We start from the raw sequence: 19,901 nt of genomic DNA on the forward strand, positions 1-19,901 counted from the left end.
ATCTCCTCTGCCCTCCCGTACCACAGGGGCCGGAGCACCCAGCCCAGAGGATTGGAATGAGTTTGCCTGGGAATTGGCCATTCAAATCTCTTTGTGGGCTGGGTCTGGATCAGGCTCGGAGATGCTGCTGCCAAGGGTTGGGCTGGATTCTCCATCCCGGATGACATGTGACTCAAGCTGAGACGTTTCTCTAACAGCTCTGCTTTAGTTTGAGCCAGGATTAACTCGGGGACATCCCAGGGTCGGGGCTACACAGGGGTCAGACGGGAGGAGCACCGTGATCCCTTTTGGACTTGGAATGGACGAGTCTATTGAAGGCATGTTATTGCAGCAGGTCGGGGTGGAGGGACCCAGGACATCTGAAGGCAGCTCTGGGAATCTGTCTCATGTCTCTGGCTCAGACAAATCTGGCCTTTAGCCAGACAGGGATCAGCAACATGGCTTCGCCCGGTACTGGGGAGCTCTGGCCAGTGCAGTACCTCTAACCAAACAGAGAGAGCCAGACGGAGGGGAGTGTGGAGATACACAGATCGATTCTGTCTGTATCTGCCCCACAGCTATTGGATTTGGGTGTCAGGGTGGATCTGGGAGTAATTCCAGCCCTATAGTTGCTACAGCCCCATCCCCTGCAACCAGAGACATTCCCTGCCCTGGCGTACCCAGTGCCTGCCCCACATGACAAGGGGCAGGAGGGAACTCAGTGCTGGAGACGTTTGTATCAGGTCTGTACTGACTGCAGAGGATACAAGACAGGAAGTGAAATTAACAAGCTCTGCGATGGAGGGGCTGCAGGGCCGCAGGCCCTGGGCGTGCCTGACTGAGCTGTTGAGAGTTGTCGCGAAACAGTGTGGTCTAGTAGTCAGACCACAGACCTCTGCTTCAGGATGCATGGGTTCTGTTCCCAGCTCTGCTGCTGGGTGACCTTGGAAGTCATGGTCCCTCTCTGTGCCTCAGTTTCCCCATCTGGGGCTAATGATCCCAACCGCCCTTGTAAAGCACTTTGACATCTGCTTATGAGAAGAGCTAGGGGCCCAGATCCATAAAGGCATTTAGGCTCCCAGTGATTTCAATGGGTGTTAGGCATCCAAACACCTCTGAGGTTCCAGGCATAAATGGTCTTATTTAGTTTTAATTTTGTTTATGGCTCAACCCAGCTTCCCTGCATCCTGCCCACCGCCCAATTATCCTCCCCAACCCTGGATCATTCACACATGCAACCTCCAATTTAGAGGCCAGTACTGGAAAAGGTAGAGTGAATTGTTCAAACAAGACTATTTTTTAATTTTTTTAAAATGGATTTTTTTCCCCTGAAGTGCCGTTGGTTATTCAAACAAGTGTCCATTTTCAATATCTTCCAAATAGTTGGAAATACACAATTCTTCTTTTGTCCCAATGTATGTCAGCAATGCTTCCCAGGTTCCCTTCCTTTGGTTTTTCCAACCTTCATTCAGTATCACAATAATAATAATTAATTAAATAAATAAATATCTGTGGGGTGGCAAAGGGAAAAAGAAAAGAAAAGAAAATACTGAAAATAAATAAAAGTTGGGTCCGGCTCAAAATGCACAAAACAAAACATTCAAAATTTAAATATTTTCACACAACCATTTCGGTGTCCTATTTTTGTGTGCTATTTAATTCGGCTAACCATGCTTTGTGGTGAGATGTTGGCCACCAAAACCAAAAGGCCCCATTCCTGCTCTCTGGCTGGGTGAAAGAAAGTTTTTAAGACACCAATGACACACTGCAGCTAGGAATTTTGATGGTAGAAAACCCTTGAAGACTGCAATAGATATAAAAATGATCAGCATTTGTAGAAGGCGTATAGAATTCAACAATGAAAATTGTACCCTTACTCCAGAATCCCCTATGCTGATGTAAAACACTCTGCACACTTGGGAATTCTAATGAATCAGGAAGAAAGGTTGTCACTGAATATTGTTCTGGGTAATGGGGTATGTGAATCAGACAGATATAACACAGAGAGACCTGGAGACAGAAGAGAGACAGACGGAGAGTAAATAGCCAGGCAGACATAACCTTGAAGCACAGAAATGTGGCCCTGAGAAACAGCTAAGCGAAGTAATTTTTTGCGCACAGAGTCTTTTCTGGAGAGGCAGGCTTTGGACAGTGAACAGAAGAGCTGTCTGTTGCTATTTGATGCTGATTGTGTTCAGGGAAACAGGACTTTGATATTCCTTGTAAATAAACCAGATTTCATCAAGTAAATACCAGGCACTATTGTGAATTTCTGCTCCGAACCAGAGCACCCGCAGAGCCCCAAAGATTGACTAGCCGTTTGGGGTGACAAAAAAAGAACAAAATTTCAAACATCGAAGGAGCATTTGTAGCCACAAAAGAATTTCAGGACTGAGCCATTTGTAGCATTTCTTCAACAGTGAAAAAAAAATCCCTCCAATATAAAGCATCTCAGGAGTTGCACACAGGCACGGAGACCAGTATGGCTAAATTAACCTTTTAAAGGGGAGCGTCACCTTTAACTCAGTTTCTGCAGAGTTTCACTGATCCAGGGGATGAATTTGGAGATTCTTGTGTATATGCTGGGGGGGCGCCCATCCGGATTTCCATTGGAGATGATGCCCTGGACCACACCATTGCACACGAGGGGCCCACCAGAATCACCCTGCCAATAAGAAAAATAACATCAGTGACTGACATTACCCAGCCCGGTCTGTCCTCTGGAGATCTCAGATTGCATGTAGGACAGGTGATCTCTGCAGTTGAAGGCCCAGGGCTCATCGCCAAACAGAACCAGCCTAGAAATGGGTGGGCAGAGAGAGAAATCTAGAGCTGGGCAGGATGATGTACCTGTGGAAAAGGCAGTTTCCACAACACTGAAATTTTCCATAAAATGTTTTTGATATTCCTGAGAATTTTCCATTTTTGCATCAGGAAAATTGAAATTAAATATTTCATTTTGAGCCAGTTCCACCCAAATCAGAATATTCCATAGTTAGTAATCAGTTCGACAAAATGTTAAACTGCTTTTTCCTATCTGTGCTGTGGCTTATGGGTGTTGTAGTTCAGGTCTTCATTCTCTCCTAAGGGCTTGGCTCCGTGGAGGACTTCATCTCCCATAATGCAATTCAGATTTGCTTCTGATGGAGCTCTTTGGGGCATCATGGGAATCACCTGGCTCAGTGCATTGTGGGAAATGTAGTCCAGACAGGAGCTACTTAAGGGAAAATAGAGGCCTGAATTACAGCTCCCAGAAGGCAATGCGCTGATAAGGAACTGCAGCTTAATGTTGAACTGGCTTGAAATGAAGCATTTTGAGTGAACTCAACAACCAAAATCCTAGATTCATAGAAATGTCAGCCTGAAAGGAACCTTGAGAGGTCATCTAGTCTAACCCTCTGCATGGGGGCCGGATCAAATAAACCTAGATCATTCCTGATAGGTGTTTGTCCAACCTGGTCTTAAAAACCTCCAATGACAGGGATTCCTCAGCCTCCTTAGTTAACCTGTTCCAGAGCTTAAGGACCCTCAGAGTTAGAAAGTTTTTCCTAATATCCAACATGAATCTCCCTTGCTGCATATTAAGCCCATTACTTCTTATCCCACCTTCAGTGGACTTGGAGAACATTTTCTAACTGTCCTCTTGATAGCAGCCCTTAAAATATTTGGAAATGGTTATCATGTCCCCTCTCCAGCCTCATCTTCTCTAGCCTAAATATGCTCAATTCTTTCAGCTTTTCCTCCTAGGTCAGCTGTTCTAAACCTCTGATCATTTATTTGTTCTTATTTCTCTCCTCTGGACTCTCTCCAGTTTGTTCACAGAGAAGGAAATGTTTCAATCTGTTCATATCTCACATGATTCATTTTGATTAAAAATGTTGCAATGAAACATTTCAACATTTCTGAGTCAAACCTGTTTTTGGAATTTACATTCTGCCAAAAATGTTGACATCTCAACTTTTCTTCGAAAACAAAGATTGAAATGTTGCCAATTCCCGTGAGATGGGAACACTGACTCTCCCTCAGCTCCAGTGCCTTCCTGGCCCCATAGATGTCAAAAGTAAAGCTCCCATCCACATCTATGGGGCCAGGATTTTACTCAGGATCCTGTCTGTTGGGTGGCCTCCAGGGTTGAGTTCACCAGTAGATCCTCCATTGATGGTGAAGAGTAGAAAGGGTCAGAATATGTGGTGATGATGGGGGGGGTTCCCCTTTTTCATCAACATTGTTCCTGGAACATTTTGCTAAAAAATCAAAGCCCAGCAATTTCTAGTTATGGTGCATCATGGGAGGTGTTTTTCAGGTGCCTCATGCCCTTATGGGAACACAGGACTGGACGGGCCCTACTGGGTCATGGAGTCAAGTCCTCGCTATCCCAGACAGCTCCATTGTATCATCCATCCATAAACTTATCAAGTTCCATGGGCATCCTGGTTAGGCTGTTCCCCCAAACTGCTCCTGTTGGAGGTTGTTCCTCTGATGGTTAGAAACCTTCTCCTCATCTCCAGCCCCCATTGATTCCCACCCCTGATTAGTCCTTTAGCTTCAATGGTCATCTTGCTCCTTTGTGTTCCCCCCATCCCGATGTATTTATAGAGCAATCAGACTCCTCTCAGCCTGTGTTTTAGGTTAAGCTAGCCCAGGTATTTTTCTCCCCTTTCGTCAGACCGGCTCTCCATTCCCCTGATCATCCCACCAGCTCTTCTCAGCACCTGGTCCAGCTGGAATCCCTCTTTCTGGGACAGGGATGCCCAGAATTGTGCACCAGATTCCAGCTGAGCTCTGCCCAGAGCCTTCTCTGCTGGCATTAAACCCTCCCTCTCTACTGGAGACACCTGAACTTCTCCATCCTAGGATCACATGGGCCTTTCTCCTGGCCATGGCCCACTGGCTGCCCATAGTCATCCTGCAAGCAACTGACACGCCCTCCCCGTCCCCCTCTGTTGCTTCAAGATCATGAGCCCCCAGCTCAGAGCAGCAATTTTCTTGTTACTTGTCCTTATATGCATGAGCCCATGTTAAATTTCATCTTGTTTCCACCAGCACCTTGCACAAGGGCACTAACAGTGGCAATTCCTCTCTGGAGACATACTAGGTGCTGATCTCCCTGGCTGGGCTGCATTTCCCATGTTGCACCATGGGCTCCCCTCTTGGGGCACTGGAGCATGGGAGGGGCACGGCCATACTGGTTTCCACCAGCTCCTTTCCCTGGAGCAGCTTGCTGCACCCCCAGTGGCTCTGGGCCGGGGATATTTACATGGAACGGTGATTTATTGACATGGGGGCTGCCGGCACACAGCATGGTGGTGGGGTCGTAATGCCGGTACCGCTCTCTGCACAGCCCGTCCGACACGACCTCCTGCTCCGCCTCCTGCAGCCTGTCGGTGGTGGTGTTCACTCCGGTCCGACCCCACCCGGCCACGCTGCACTCGGAGCCTGGGCTGACGTGGTGATCGGCCTCCGGCAGGGGGATGGGCATCACCCACTCAGTCAGCTCTGCGCTGTGCCACAGCTGCCATGGGGAGGAGAGAGAGAGAATGGACCCGGATCAGCACCGGGACTGGGGCTGGGAAGGGGCAGCACCACCTGGCCAGAGCATGGATGTGAGTCCAGAGAGAGATTGTGAGGTCATTGGGGTGTTAGGATGGGGCGGTGCCTGCAGCAGTGTGAGGTCACTGGGGGCGGGGTGATGGGATGGGGCCAGTATTGGCAGCAGTGTGAGGTCACTGGGGTGGGGTGATGGGATGGGGACGGTACCTGCAGCAGTGTGAGGTCATTGGGGGCGGGGTGATGGGCTGGGGGCGGTACCTGCAGCAGTGTGAGGTCACTGGGGGCGGGGTGATGGGATGGGGGCGGCACCTGCAGCAGTGTGAGGTCACTGGGGGTGGGGTGATGGGATGGGGGCGGCACCTGCAGCAGCATGATGTCATTGTCAAAGTTCTCATTGTTGAAGTCAGGGTGCTGGACCCAATGACGGGCCTGGATCCGTTGCCAGTTCTGTCCTGGCTCCATGAAGTCTTGGACTCCCAGGTAGACAAAGATGTTGCTGGAAAAGCCAAGGGGAGAATATAGGGGATTTAGTGCCCATTGGATGGCAGGATGGGTCTATCATGGGCCCTCTGGAAGGGACACCAGACCTGCTGCTGGCCTGTGCAGATTTCTACCTAAAGTTGTGCAACTGTGTAACACAAAGACCATCTTATGCACCTACATAAGGATGGACTTCCTCCTTCTTCCCTCTGGTTGGCCAAAGAGACCTCAAAAGACTGACCAACACACTACTCTGCTATTCAGAGTGACCCACTGTCCAGTTCTGGTGTCCATGGTTCAAGAAAGACATTGATAAATTGGGGAGAGGTCATAGAACAGCCATGAAAATGATCAAACAATTGGAAAACCTGTCCTATACTAAGAAACTCAAGATCATTTGATTTCAAATTCAGAGGCACTACAAAGGATTCTGTTTGTTTTTCTTTTTCAATGATTGTTTTATGGTTTGATTTTTTAACAGGGACTGTAACTAGCCAGTGGAACAATTTACCAAAGGTCATGGTGGATTCTTCATCACTGGCCACATTTAACCAAGACTGGATTTTTTTTAAAGATTTGCTGTAGATCAAAATTATTTGGGAGATGTTCTGTCGTCTGTGTTATATAGGAAGTAATGCGAGATGATCACAATGATGTTGCAATCTATGAATCTTTGAACTACATGGCAGAAGAAGGAAAACACACCTGGAAATGTGTAAGGCCCTAACCTGGTTGTAACTCTGAAATAATAAAAGAAAAAGGGGGAATCCAGATGCCTAGGCTGGGCCGGCACAGAAATAAGATCGATGGAAGGAATGAAACATACAAATAAGAAAAGGATCAAATAATTTTTTATGCACCGTTGCCATCTACTGGGTATGGACAAAAGTAGCAGAAAGCCCAGATCTGTCTGTGGAAATGACCCTGGAGACAGAGGTCAGTATGTGGGATATGAGAGGTTGCTGAGTGCATCACAAAAGATGTTGAAGTCCAGAATGGTTCCCTGATGTTTGGCTCAGCACCTCTGGACAGCCCCTTCCCTCCTCCAAGATTAGCAGGACATGAGAAAAAGTGGTGAGAGTTCATGGTAAAGATCGTATCTAGTTTGTGGGGGTTAGGCTTTAAAATCTAACAGGCACCACAGGGAAATTTGTAATTTTCACATCCCGTAAACGCTTCTAGTCTTTGGGCCAATGTATTTCCAGCTCTGATCCAGCCCCAGGGTGGGGGACTGGCTGGCTCAGGGAGCCTTTCCCCCTGGGTCTTTCCCCTCCAGGGGCACCAGCCCCAATCCAGACTCTGGGCAGAGATCAGCTGGCTCAGGGGTGGGGGTTGGCTTGTTTCTTACCCCAGGTTGCAGTTACAATGAGCCGCCGTCACCACCACGTCTTCCTGGATCAGGAACCCTCCACAGTTTCCCGTTGACCCGATTTGCACATAGGCCATGTAGGGTCTGGAGCTGAGCAGGGCTTCCTCACCCCCGATGACCCAGTCTGGAGAGAGACAGCGTGGGGTTCAAAAGGGAATCTGGAGAGTGAGACCAAGAGCCCAGTGCAACCCAGACCCTAATCCCTCAGCCCAGCCCATAGCTGGCCTGGGGCAGCCCCTTGGGCCCCCCAGCCCAGCCTGCCCCTGGATCATCCCCTCACCCCAGCCAGTCTGGTTCCCATCCATACATGTACTCACTATATATCTACCTATTCCCACATGGACCTGTCCATCCATCCATCCATCCATCCATCCATCCATCCATCCATCCATCCATCCATCCATCCATTCCTTATCCCATACACGCCCATCTATCTTCTGTCTGTGGGGCCACCCGCTGGCCATCATCATTCCCCCTCACCACCGGGCCCCATGCCCAGGACTGGCTCTAGGCGCCAGCAAAGCAAGCACGTGCTTGGAGCTGCACAATTCCAGGGGCGGCATTCTGGCTTTTTTTTTTGCTCTTGGAGCTTGGGGCAGCAAAAAACCTAGAGCCGGCCCTGCCCATGTCCCATCTCCTGATACCCATCTGAGCCTGACAGTTAATTCTATCCCCCTGCCCCTGGTGTGGGCTGTGCTGCCCCTGGGCCCTGATTTCCCAGATCTCACCACTAGAGCCAGGTAAAAGTTTTTAAGCAATTGGTTAATTTGCCAAAAAATGCAACTTTGGGGCATCAGAAGAACCAAATTCTGAGGATTATTTTGGCTTCAAAAAAAGGATTTTTTTTTCTGGAAAAAGTAGGCAATTTTCATTCTAGGTATCTCACTTTTTTGTTTTGAAATGTTTTGTTTAGAAATGGAGTGAAGTATTTTTTTAAAAAATAAATGATTAAAACAGTGGGGAAAACCCCTCTAAAGAGAGCTGAAATCAAATGAAAAACACCCCCCCCAAATTTTGGGGGGGATTGAAGGAAGCACCTGAAAGCAAATAAAAAAGAAAACAAAATTGGTTCTGTTTTCAGAGTAGCAGCTGTGTTAGTCTGTATTCACAAAAAGAAAAGGAGGACTTGTGGCACCTTAGAGACTAACCAATTTATTTGAGCATAAGCTTTCGTGAGCTACAGCTCACTTCATCGGATGCATTCAGTGGAAAAATTGGTTCTGGATCAACGTTTTCTTTCACAATTGCATTTTGGTTCAAAACTCAGCTAATTAAAGAAAATAAGGGTGAAAAACACCTGAAACAGACCCCAAAATGAAACCAAAAACAAAAAAAGAAAAATTTATTTCAGGTCGAAGGAAATGCCCCGAAGAAAATGGAAAAAAATGAAAAATATTTGCTTTGAAATCATATCTTTTTAGGGTTTTCATTCGGGAAGAAAAATATTATTTTGGGAGGAACCCCACTTTTGTCCGAATTTTTGGACCCTGAACCAAAAACTCAGCGACTCGATCAGCCCCACTCTGACTGTGAACCCCCCAGGGCCGGGGCATCAACCAGTTTCTCAGCTTCACTCACCCATATGAGGCCTCGGGGGCAGGAGCAAGGCCGCGGTGAATGGGAGAAAGGCTGTGAAGAGCAGAAGCAGCATCCTTGGTTCAAATCCAGGGGCTGGGACTGGTGGGTCTGTCTCAGCCCCGGGGTTTATATAGAGTGGGTGGTGGGGAGGGGCCCCTGGGTAGAGGAGAGCTGGGAAGTGCAGGGTCACGTACCTGGTTACCAAGTAATTCCCCAGCAGTGATGTGTCTGGGGTGGAGATTCCCTGAAAGGAAATTTTGAGCCACATCCCCTTCTGCATTGGGCGGGTTTCCTTCCTGCTCTTGTTTCCTCCCTGCCCCCGGCTGGGGCCGTGGCCAGCACTGACGCCTCCCAACTGCAGATGGCAAACTCCCCCCTTGTCTGTTCGGCCCCTGGATGTTTAGATCCACATATGTTCAGGCCAGCAGGGTCCATTCCACCCTCCTGTCTGCCCTCCTGAGTGACCAGGCTAGAGAACCTCACCCAGCTCCCCTGGTCTGAGGCCCATCGTTGGTGCTCTCTGCATGCCTCTTCCAGCAAGGCAGCCGGGCTGGGTCTGATGCCAGCAAAAGACAGAGAAACCCCCTTGCCTGAGGGAGCTGGTTTCCTGGTCAATCCCCCTCCCTGTCCCACATTGGGGTTTCCTTTCCTGTTTGATTTTGTTGGGCTTCAGCTATCCTTATAGGATCTTGCGCTGCCTTTCCCTGCTGGATTGAAGAGATTCCGGATACTTGGCTTCATCTCTCTGTGAAGGTCCTTGTGCCCCGAGCACAGGCACCTCCCCAGGAACTTATGGAGAAGCCAAACAAAGTAAGCTGAGCTCTTTCAGTCTCTCACTGCCAGACAGTTTCTCCAGCTCTCCAATCATTGTCCTGGCCCCGTCCTGCCCCATCTTCAGTTTGCCACCATCCCTTTTAAAATGCACTCTCCAGAATTGCAAAAAGAAAAGGAGTACCTGTGGCACCTTAGAGACTAACCAATTTATTTGAGCATAAGCTTTCGTGAGCTACAGCTCACTTCATCGGATGCAGCTTATGCTCAAATAAATTGGTTAGTCTCTAAGGTGCCACAAGTACTCCTTTTCTTTTTGCGAATACAGACAAACATGGCTGTTACTCTGAAATCTGTCCCCAGAATTGGTGCATGATCCCAGGATCCCCAGGGAAACACTGCTTCCTGCTCATGCTCACCATAGCCCTGTTTACACGGCCAAGGAGAGCACTACCCCTTGTGCCGCTGCCTCGCACGGGGAGGTCATGGGTCTTGTTGGGTCAAAATAACATTTTGCTGGAGAATTCCGCACCAGCTGGGATGGGAGAGGAGCTGCTTCAGGAAAGAGCTTGGTTCTCTTCGGTTTGTTTGTGGGGCACCCTGAGAATGCCGAAGGCAGGATTAAAATCCTTCAGCAACCTCTGCATCTGATAGAAACTGTGGGCCCAGGTCTTAAATTATGCTCAGCCCCCAAAGGCCAATAGGGATCTCAGCAGCAGTGCAAGGCCAGCGTCTGTCCCTCTCTCTCTCTCCCTCTCTCTCTCTATGTATCTATCTATATCTCTGAGCCATTAGTGATTATCTTTCAGAACTCATGGACAATAGGAGGGATCCCAAAGGACTGGAAAAGGGCAAAGACAGTGCCTGTCTATAAAAAGGGGAATAAGGGTAACCCAGGGAATTATAGACCAGTCATCTATATTTTGGTACCTGGAAAGAGAATGGAGCAAATAATCCAACACTCAGATTGTAAGCACCTAAAAGAAAAGAAGGTGATAAGTAAGAGTTAACATGGATTTGTCAAGAACAAATCATGTCTAACCAACCTAGAATCCTTTGACAGGGTAACAAGCCTAGTGGATGTGGGGAAGCAGTAGATGTGATTTATTTGGACTTTAGTAAAGCTTTTGATACTGTCTCGCATGATCTTCTCATAAACAAACTAGGGAAATGTAGCCTAGATGAACCTACTATAAGGTGGGTGCTCAACTGGTTGGAAAACCATTCCCAGAAAGTCATTATCAGTGGTTCACAGCCAAGCAGGAAGGGCATAATGAGACAGGTCCTGCAGGGATCTGGCCTGGATCAGGTTCTAGTCAATAACTTAATAAATGATTAGATAATGGTGTAGAGAGTACCCTTATATAGTATGTGGATGATGCCAAACTGGGAGGGGTTGCGAGCACTTTGGAGGACAGGATTAGAATTCAAACTGATCTTGACAAACTGGAGAGATGGTCTGAAATAAACAGGACACAATTCAATAAGGACAAATGCAAATCTCTGTATTTAGGAAGGACCAATCAGTTGCACACATATGAAATGGGAAATGACTGCCTGGGAAGGAGAACTGCAGAAAAGTATCTGGGGTCACAGTGGTTCAAAAACTAAATAAGAGTCAACAGTGTAATTCTGTTGCAAAACAAGCGGATGTCATTCTGGGATGTATTAGCAGGAGTGTCATAAGCAAGACATGAGAAGTAATTCTTCGGTTGTACTCAGCACTGATTAGGCCTTAACTGGAATATTGTGTCCATCTGAGGGCACACCACTTCAGGAACAATACGGAGAAACTGGGGAAAGTCCAGAGGAGAGCAACAAAAGTGATTAAAGGACTAGAACACATGATCTATGAGGAAAGATTGAGAAAATTGGGTTTGTTTAGTCTGGAGATGAGAAGACTGATGGGGACATGATAATAGTCTTCAAATACCTAAAAGATTGTTATGAATAGGAGGGTGATAAATTGTTCTCCTTAACCGCTGAGGACAGGACAGGAAGCAATGGGCATAAATTTCAGCAAGGGAGTTTTACGTCGGACATTAGGAAAAAATTCCTGACTATCAGGGTGGTTAAGCACTAGAACAAATTGCCCAGGGAGGTTGTGGAATTGCCTTCTTTGGAAATTTTTAAGAGCAGGTTCCACAAACACCTGTCAGGGATAGTCTAGATAATACTTAGACCTGCCTCATTGCAGGGGACTGTACCAGATGACGTATCGAGGTCCCATCCAGTCCTACATTTCTTTCTTTCTTGCTTGCTTGCTTCCGAATTTTGAGTTGTTCAGATCTTATTTAGTAAAATTTGTTTGTTGTTGTTGATTTCATTCTGGGTAATTATTTCAGGTTATGTTGGGCTTAATAAGAAGGGTGCGTCAATGTTGCGAGCGTAATTCTTATGGTGGAAAAGACCACCCCTCCATCCACCATCCATCCCTGCCTATGCATCCATCCGAGCCACCTTTACATCCTTCCATGCCCATGCATATCCATACATGCACTGATCCCCTCCTATCCATCCATTCATCCGTGCATCCATCTCTTCATCCATCCATCCCATTCATTTGTACATCCATCCATCCCCATAAACTTCCATCCATCCATCTGGCAGGAAAGAGTGAAAATTTAGCTAACATCTAAGACAAAAACTGCAGAACAAGCAGGAATGCTTCAATAACATTCAGTAGCAAGGACACTGACAACCGTAAACAGCTGATAAGATTATATGGTCAATGCCCGCCCAGTAATTCAGTTCTTAGAACAGGACAAACTCTCCCTTCACAGCCCACCGGATATCTGTAAGCACCCATCCCTACCACCCGCCATCCCGCCTCCTTCCCCCACAAGGTAGCCATAGTCATTTGATGGAATTAGAATGACCTCTATATGTACGTACTGTTCTTATTTTTATCTTTGTTCAGGGTTCTCTCTTGACTTTAACAATGTCTGTCTCTGTATGTACAGATAAATGCAAATGAATTGATAAGAGAATGTATAAAACTGGCCACTAGGGCACCATATCTCGGAAGCTGCTTGTCAGTCTTCCCGGTACCGTGATCAAACCCCCTTCAGTACTGTCTGTGCTTGCCTGATTCTTGGGGAAAAGAATCTTTTGCCGAACAGTTTTGGCGCAGCGAGCAGGGTGTGATCGGGAATCCTCAGAGAGTTTCTCACAACCAGGGATAGAGCTGAGGACCGTTTTACTTACCACCTCTAGCACACACCTTGGTTTGGGACTCCCCTCTGCACCCCTTTTTAATAGGAACCACATATAGGACACACAGGCAAGAGGACTGAATGGGACTGTGTTTGTGGCCAAGATTGTTGAGGTGCAGGGATCGCTGGAGGGGAAGGCAGCACTGCCAGGCACTGAGCACCAGGGCGTGTCCTGCGCGGATCGTCGGGGTGCGGGGGGAGGCGAAGGCTGCGGGGATCGTCGGGGCGCGGGGGTCGCCGGAGGCGAAGGCTGCGGGGATCATCGGGGCGCGGGGGTCGCCGGAGGCGAAGGCTGCAGGGATCGTCGGGGCGCGGGGGGTCGCCGGAGGCGAAGGCTGCGGGGATCGTCGGGGCGCGGGGGTCGCCGGAGGCGAAGGCTGCGGGGATCGTCGGGGCGCGGGGGGAGGCGAAGGCTGCGGGGATCGTTGGGGTGCGGGGGGTCACCGGAGGCGAAGGCTGCGGGGATCGTCGGGGTGCGGGGGGTCACCGGAGGCGAAGGCTGCGGGGATCGTCGGGGTGTGGGGGTCACAGGAGGCGAAGGCTGCGGGGATCGTTGGAGTGTGGGGGGAGGCGAAGGCTGCGGGGATCGTTGGGGCGCGGGGGTCGCAGGAGGCGAAGGCTGCGGGGATCGTCGGGGTGCGGGGGTGGCTGGAGGCGAAGGCTGCGGGGATCGTCGGGGTGTGGGGGTGGCTGGAGGCGAAGGCTGCGGGGATCGTCGGGGTGCGGGGGGAGGCGAAGGCTGCGGGGATCGTCGGGGTGCGGGGGGTCGCCGGAGGCGAAGGCTGCGGGGATCGTCGGGGCGCGGGGGTCGCCGGAGGCGAAGGCTGCGGGGATCGTCGGGGCGCGGGGGGAGGCGAAGGCTGCGGGGATCGTTGGGGTGCGGGGGGTCACCGGAGGCGAAGGCTGCGGGGATCGTCGGGGTGCGGGGGGTCACCGGAGGCGAAGGCTGCGGGGATCGTCGGGGTGTGGGGGTCACAGGAGGCGAAGGCTGCGGGGATCGTTGGAGTGTGGGGGGAGGCGAAGGCTGCGGGGATCGTTGGGGCGCGGGGGTCGCAGGAGGCGAAGGCTGCGGGGATCGTCGGGGTGCGGGGGTGGCTGGAGGCGAAGGCTGCGGGGATCGTCGGGGTGTGGGGGTGGCTGGAGGCGAAGGCTGCGGGGATCGTCGGGGTGCGGGGGTCGCCGGAGGCGAAGGCTGCGGGGATCGTCGGGCTGCGGGGGGAGGCGAAGACTGCGGGGATCGTCGGGGTGCGGGAGGAGGTGAAGGCTGCGGGGATCGTCGGGGTGCGGGGGTCACTGGAGGCGAAGGCTGCACTGCCAGGTACTCAGCACCATGTGGACAAGGGTGTGCTCAGTCAGGCTCCCCTGAAGCGCCGCTGAAGTGGGTTTCAGCAAGCTGGGATACAATGTCTTATGAATTGACCCCGAATTCATCAACGATTCCCTCATGGGGTGGGGGGTGGGGGAGGACTCGCTGGCGTGCCCCAGGGCGCACCAGTGGTGCCCTCTACGGGAGGGAGACTCACTGACTGGCCCTGGGGAACATCAGAGATGCCCCCCAAGGGAGAGAGACTCATTGATTTTATAAAAGGGAAACATGAGACGGTTCAAAAGACAATGGCAAAAGCTGGACGGAATGAGGGTATGAGTCCGATGAATAGCGTGTTGTGGTGCGCTGCTCAGAGGAAAGGAAGATTCGAGAAAGGGATCGTAATAATGTATTGCGAATATGAAAGGAAATTGCAAGAGTTGGAAACACTCCAAATAGCTCTTACATCAGAGCTGAATCCAAAGGCAGATTTCAGCTACAAGCTGAGTGAGCTTGAAGCAGAAAACAAGGCTCGAAAAACAAAACTCAGAAAACCCAACTCCTCTGCATGTCGTATTGTTGCTAGCACACAACAGAAGGGTGATTTTACTGACCCTGACTCAAGCAGCCATACGGATAAGGACCAAAATGAAATTAATTGGAAACACCTTGAGAAACAAATTCAGAATTGGAACCTGGCACACACGGGGGAAGATCAAGATAATTGGCCCCCTCCTCCTCCTCCCCCCAACCCAAAATTAAGTGCCAGTGCTCCCTTGGCCCCTCTCCAAGTGACCACTCGGTGGTCAGGGACAGGTGAAAACAGAGTGGCTCATAATACTTATAAGCACACTCCTCTCATCACAGAGGAAATGAGGGGCTTACTGAAAGATCTCCCTGATCTAAAGCCCAAAGACCCAAATTTGATATTCTGGAAAAGAATAAACCAGATGGTTACCTTACATCCCAGGGATCTTCATATCTTAACAAAAGCTAAATGCCCCAATCTATCATGGGTCATGACACGTGGCTCTGGGAAGAAGGATAAAGGAGTTTGAGGCGCAAGTGGTGTTCTCGTCCATCCTCCCTGTGGAAGGAAAAGGCCTGGGTAGAGACCGTCGAATCGTGGAAGTCAATGAATGGCTACGCAGGTGGTGTCGGAGAGAAGGCTTTGGATTCTTTGACCATGGAATGGTGTTCCAAGAAGGAGGACTGCTGGGCAGAGACGGGCTCCACCTAACGAAGAGAGGGAAGAGCATCTTCGCAAGCAGGCTGGCTAACCTAGTGAGGAGGGCTTTAAACTAGGTTCACCGGGGGAAGGAGACCAAAGCCCTGAGGTAAGCGGGGAAGTGGGATACCAGGAGGAAGCACAAGCAGGAGAGCGCAAGAGGGGAGGGCTCCTGCCTCATACTGAGAAAGAGGGGCAATCAGCAGGTTATCTCAAGTGCCTATACACAAATGCACGAAGCCTGGGAAACAAGCAGGGAGAACTGGAAGTCCTGGCAAAGTCAAGGAATTATGATGTGATTGGAATAACAGAGACTTGGTGGGATAACTCCCATGACTGGAGTACTGTCATGGATGGATATAAGCTGTTCAGGAAGGACAGGCAGGGCAGAAAAGGTGGGGAAGTTGCATTGTATGTAAGAGAGCAGTATGACTGCTCAGAGCTGAAGTATGAAACTGCAGAAAAACCTGAGAGTCTCTGGATTAAGTTTAGAAGTGTGAGCAACAAGGGTGATGTCATGGTGGGAGTCTGTGATAGACCACCAGACCAGGGGGATGAGGTGGATGAGGCTTTCTTCCGGCAACTCGCAGAAGTTACTAGATCGCAATCCCTGGTTCTCATGGGAGACTTCAATCACCCTGATATCTGCTGGGAGAGCAATACAGCGGTGCACAGACAATCCAGGAAGTTTTTGGAAAATGTAGGGGACAATTTCCTGGTGCAAGTGCTGGAGGAACCAACTAGGGGCAGAGCTCTTCTTGACCTGCTGCTCACAAAGCGGGAAGAATTAATAGGGGAAGCAAAAGTGGACAGGAACCTGGGAGGCAGTGACCACAAGATGGTCGAGTTCAGGATCCTGACACAGGGAAGAAAGGAGAGCAGCAGAATACGGACCCTGGACTTCAGAAAAGCAGACTTTGACTCCCTCAGGGAACTGATGGGCAAGATCCCCTGGGAGAATAACATGAGGGGGAAAGGAGTCCAGGAGAGCTGGCTGTATTTTAAAGAATCCTTATTGAGGTTACAGGGACAAATCATCCCGATGTGTAGAAAGAATAATAAATATGGCAAGCGACCAGCTTGGCTTAACAGTGAAATCCTTGCTGATCTTAAATACAAAAAAGAAGCTTACAAGAAGTGGAAGATTGGACAAATCATAGAATCATAGAATATCAGGGTTGGAAGGGACCCCAGAAGGTCATCTAGTCCAACCCCCTGCTCGAAGCAGGACCAATTCCCAGTTAAATCATCCCAGCCAGGGCTTTGTCAAGCCTGACCTTAAAAACCTCTAAGGAAGGAGATTCTACCACCTCCCTAGGTAACGCATTCCAGTGTTTCACCACCCTCTTAGTGAAAAAGTTTTTCCTAATATCCAATCTAAACCTCCCCCACTGCAACTTGAGACCATTACTCCTCATTCTGTCATCTGCTACCATTGAGAACAGTCTAGAGCCATCCTCTTTGGAACCCCCTTTCAGGTAGTTGAAAGCAGCTATCAAATCCCCCCTCATTCTTCTCTTCTGCAGGCTAAACAATCCCAGCTCCCTCAGCCTCTCCTCATAACTCATGTGTTCCAGACCCCTAATCATTTTTGTTGCCCTTCGCTGGACTCTCTCCAATTTATCCACATCCTTCTTGAAGTGTGGGGCCCAAAACTGCACACAGTACTCCAGATGAGGCCTCACCAATGTCGAATAGAGGGGAACGATCACGTCCCTCGATCTGCTCGCTATGCCCCTACTTATACATCCCAAAATGCCATTGGCCTTCTTGGCAACAAGGGCACACTGCTGACTCATATCCAGCTTCTCGTCCACTGTCACCCCTAGGTCCTTTTCTGCAGAACTGCTGCCTAGCCATTCGGTCCCTAGTCTGTAGCTGTGCATTGGGTTCTTCCGTCCTAAGTGCAGGACCCTGCACTTATCCTTATTGAACCTCATCAGATTCCTTTTGGCCCAATCTTCCAATTGGTCTAGGTCCTTCTGTATCCTATCCCTCCCCTCCAGCATATCTACCACTCCTCCCAGTTTAGTATCATCCGCAAATTTGCTGAGAGTGCAATCCACACCATCCTCCAGATCATTTATGAAGATATTGAATAAAACCGGCCCCAGGACCGGGGCCAGGGATGAGTATAAAAATATTGCTCGGGCATGCAGGAGTGAAATCAGGAAGGCCAAATCACACCTGGAGTTGCAGTTAGCAAGAGATGTTAAGAGTAACAAGAAGGGTTTCTTCAGGGATGTTAGCAACAAGAAGAAAGTCAAGGAAAGTTTGGGCCCCTTACTGAATGAGGGAGGCAACCTCGTGACAGAGGATGTGGAAAAAGCTAATGTACTCAATGCTTTTTTTGCCTCTGTCTTCACAAACAACGTCAGCTCCCAGACTGCTGCACTGGGCAGCACAGCATGGGGAGGAGGTGACCAGCCCTCTGTGGAGAAAGAAGTGTTTCGGGACTATTTAGAAAAGCTGGATGTGCACAAGTCCATGGGGCCGGATGCGTTGCATCCGAGAGTGCTAAAGGAGTTGTCAGATGTGATTGCAGGGCCATTGGCTATTATCTTTGAAAACTCATGGCGATTGGGGGAAGTCCCAGATGACTTGAAAAAAGCTAATGTAGTGCCCATCTTTAAAAAAGGGAAGAAGGAGGATCCGGGGAACTACAGACCAGACAGCCTCACCTCAGTCCCTGGAAAAATCATGGAGCAGGTCCTCAAGGAATCAATTCTGAAGCACTTAGAGGGGAGGAAAGTGATCAGGAATAGTTGGCATGGATTCACCAAGGGCAAGTCATGCTTGACTAATCTAATTGCCTTCTATGACGAGATAACTGGCTCTGTGGATGAAGGGAAAGTAGTGGACGTGTTGTTCCTTGACTTTAGCAAAGCCTTTGACACGGTCTCCCACAGTATTCTTGCCAGCAAGTTAAAGAAATATGGGTTGGACGAATGGACTATAAGGTGGATAGAAAGTTGGCTAGATTGTTGGGCTCAACAGGTAGTGATCAATGTCTCCATGTCTAGTTGGCAGCCGGTATCAAGTGGAGTGCCCCAAGAGTTGGTCCTGGGGTCTGTTTTGTTCAATATCTTCATAAATGATCTGGAGGATGGTGTGGATTGCACCCTGAGCAAGTTTGCAGATGACACTAAACTGGGAGGAGAGGTAGATACCCTGGAGGGTAGGGATAGGATCCAGACGGTCCTAGACAAATTAGAGGATTGGGCCAAAAGAAATCTGATGAGGTTCAACAAGGACAAGTGCAGAGTCCTGCACTTAGGACGAAAGAATCCAATGCACCGCTACAGACTAGGGACCGAATGGCTCGGCAGCAGTTCTGCAGAAAAGGACCTAGGGGTTACAGTGGGCGAGAAGCTGGATATGAGTCAACAGTGTGCCCTTGTTGCCAAGAAGGCCAATGGCATTTTGGGATATATAAGTGGGGGCATTACCAGCAGATCGAGGGACATGATCGTTCCCCTCTATTCGACACTGGTGAGGCCTCATCTGGAGTACTGTGTCCAGTTTTGGGCCCCACAATACAAGAAGGATGTGGAAAAATTGGAAAACATCCAGCGGAGGGCAACAAAAATGATTAGGGGACTGGAACACATGACTTATGAGGAGAGGCTGAGGGAACTGGGGATGTTTAGTCTGCAGAAGAGAAGAATGAGGGGGGATTTGATATCTGCTTTCAACTACCTGAAAGGGGGTTCCAAAGAGGATGGCTCTAGACTGTTCTCAGTGGTAGCAGATGACAGAACAAGGAGGAATGGTCTCAAGTTGCAGTGGGGGAGGTTTACGTTGGATATTAGGAAAAACTTTTTCATTAGGAGGGTGGTGAAACACTGGAATGCGTTACCTAGGGAGGTGGTGGAATCGCCTCCCTTAGAAGTTTTTAAGGTCAGGCTTGACAGAGCTCTGGCTGGGACGATTTAGTTGGAGTTGGTCCTGCTTTGAGCAGGGGTTTGGACTAGATGATCTCCTGAGTCCCTTCCAACCCTGATATTCTATGATTCTATGATCCCTACAGAAGGACACCGAAACAGCATTTGGGCCTCTGTTAAATTTGAATCTGAAAATGATATGACCCGTGCCTGCACTGAGTTTAAGGAAGCTGTCCAAGAAGCCTTGGGGAACAGAGCTGGTAACTGGGGACTGATCGTGGGCTGTGTACAAGGCATGAATGAGTCTGCCTCTCAATATTGTGAGAGAAAGTGGGAGATGTATTCCAGCAATGCAGGTACTGCAGACCCCCCAAAAAACTAATCAGTCATTTTAAAAAATGTTAAAGGAAGATTTTAACTCCCACCTGCAAACAGCCCTTAATTTGGGAGTGAACCCAGGCTCTGATTATGAATCCATCTGTACGTGGGCCTCTGAATGCGAAGCCAGACAGGCCAAAGAGATAAAAAGCAGAGTCAGGGA

The 19,901-nt window shown here is 49.4% G+C and overlaps 1 protein-coding gene across 3 annotated transcripts; it reads right to left on the bottom strand.

Moving 5' to 3' along the window:
- Positions 1-1,301: 1,301 nt before the first annotated feature.
- LOC140897070 (mast cell protease 1A-like) lies at positions 1,302-9,040 on the bottom strand. Of its 3 annotated transcripts, none has more exons than XM_073309350.1 (6): positions 8,957-9,040; positions 7,358-7,502; positions 5,890-6,025; positions 5,237-5,491; positions 2,496-2,644; positions 1,302-1,441 (listed from the first exon to the last, which is right to left on the bottom strand). In XM_073309350.1, exons 1-5 carry the CDS (start codon positions 9,027-9,029, stop codon positions 2,498-2,500), a joined length of 756 nt encoding a protein of 251 aa, XP_073165451.1. In that variant the 5' UTR covers positions 9,030-9,040; the 3' UTR covers positions 1,302-1,441; positions 2,496-2,497. The 3 variants fall into 3 exon arrangements, with proteins under 3 accessions (XP_073165451.1, XP_073165449.1, XP_073165450.1); XM_073309348.1 differs by having other exon boundaries at positions 1,302-1,488; XM_073309349.1 differs by having other exon boundaries at positions 1,302-2,644.
- Positions 9,041-19,901: the final 10,861 nt, after the last annotated feature.

Source organism: Lepidochelys kempii, chromosome 13, assembly GCF_965140265.1.
Source record: "Lepidochelys kempii isolate rLepKem1 chromosome 13, rLepKem1.hap2, whole genome shotgun sequence".
In the NCBI taxonomy this organism is placed as follows: domain Eukaryota; kingdom Metazoa; phylum Chordata; order Testudines; family Cheloniidae; genus Lepidochelys; species Lepidochelys kempii.

What these genes read in the sequence shown, in the direction of transcription:
- LOC140897070 (XM_073309350.1), bottom strand. Translation starts at nt 9,029, where the DNA reads ATGCTGCTTCTGCTCTTCACAGCCTTTCTCCCATTCACCGCGGCCTTG. An exon ending in GCCCCCGAGGCCTCATATGG is followed by an intron (nt 7,503 to 8,956) that starts GTGAGTGAAGCT and finishes GTCTCTCTCCAG; the next exon opens with ACTGGGTCATCGGGGGTGAG. An exon ending in TCAATAAATCACCGTTCCAT is followed by an intron (nt 2,645 to 5,236) that starts GTAAATATCCCC and finishes TCTTATTGGCAG; the next exon opens with GGTGATTCTGGTGGGCCCCT.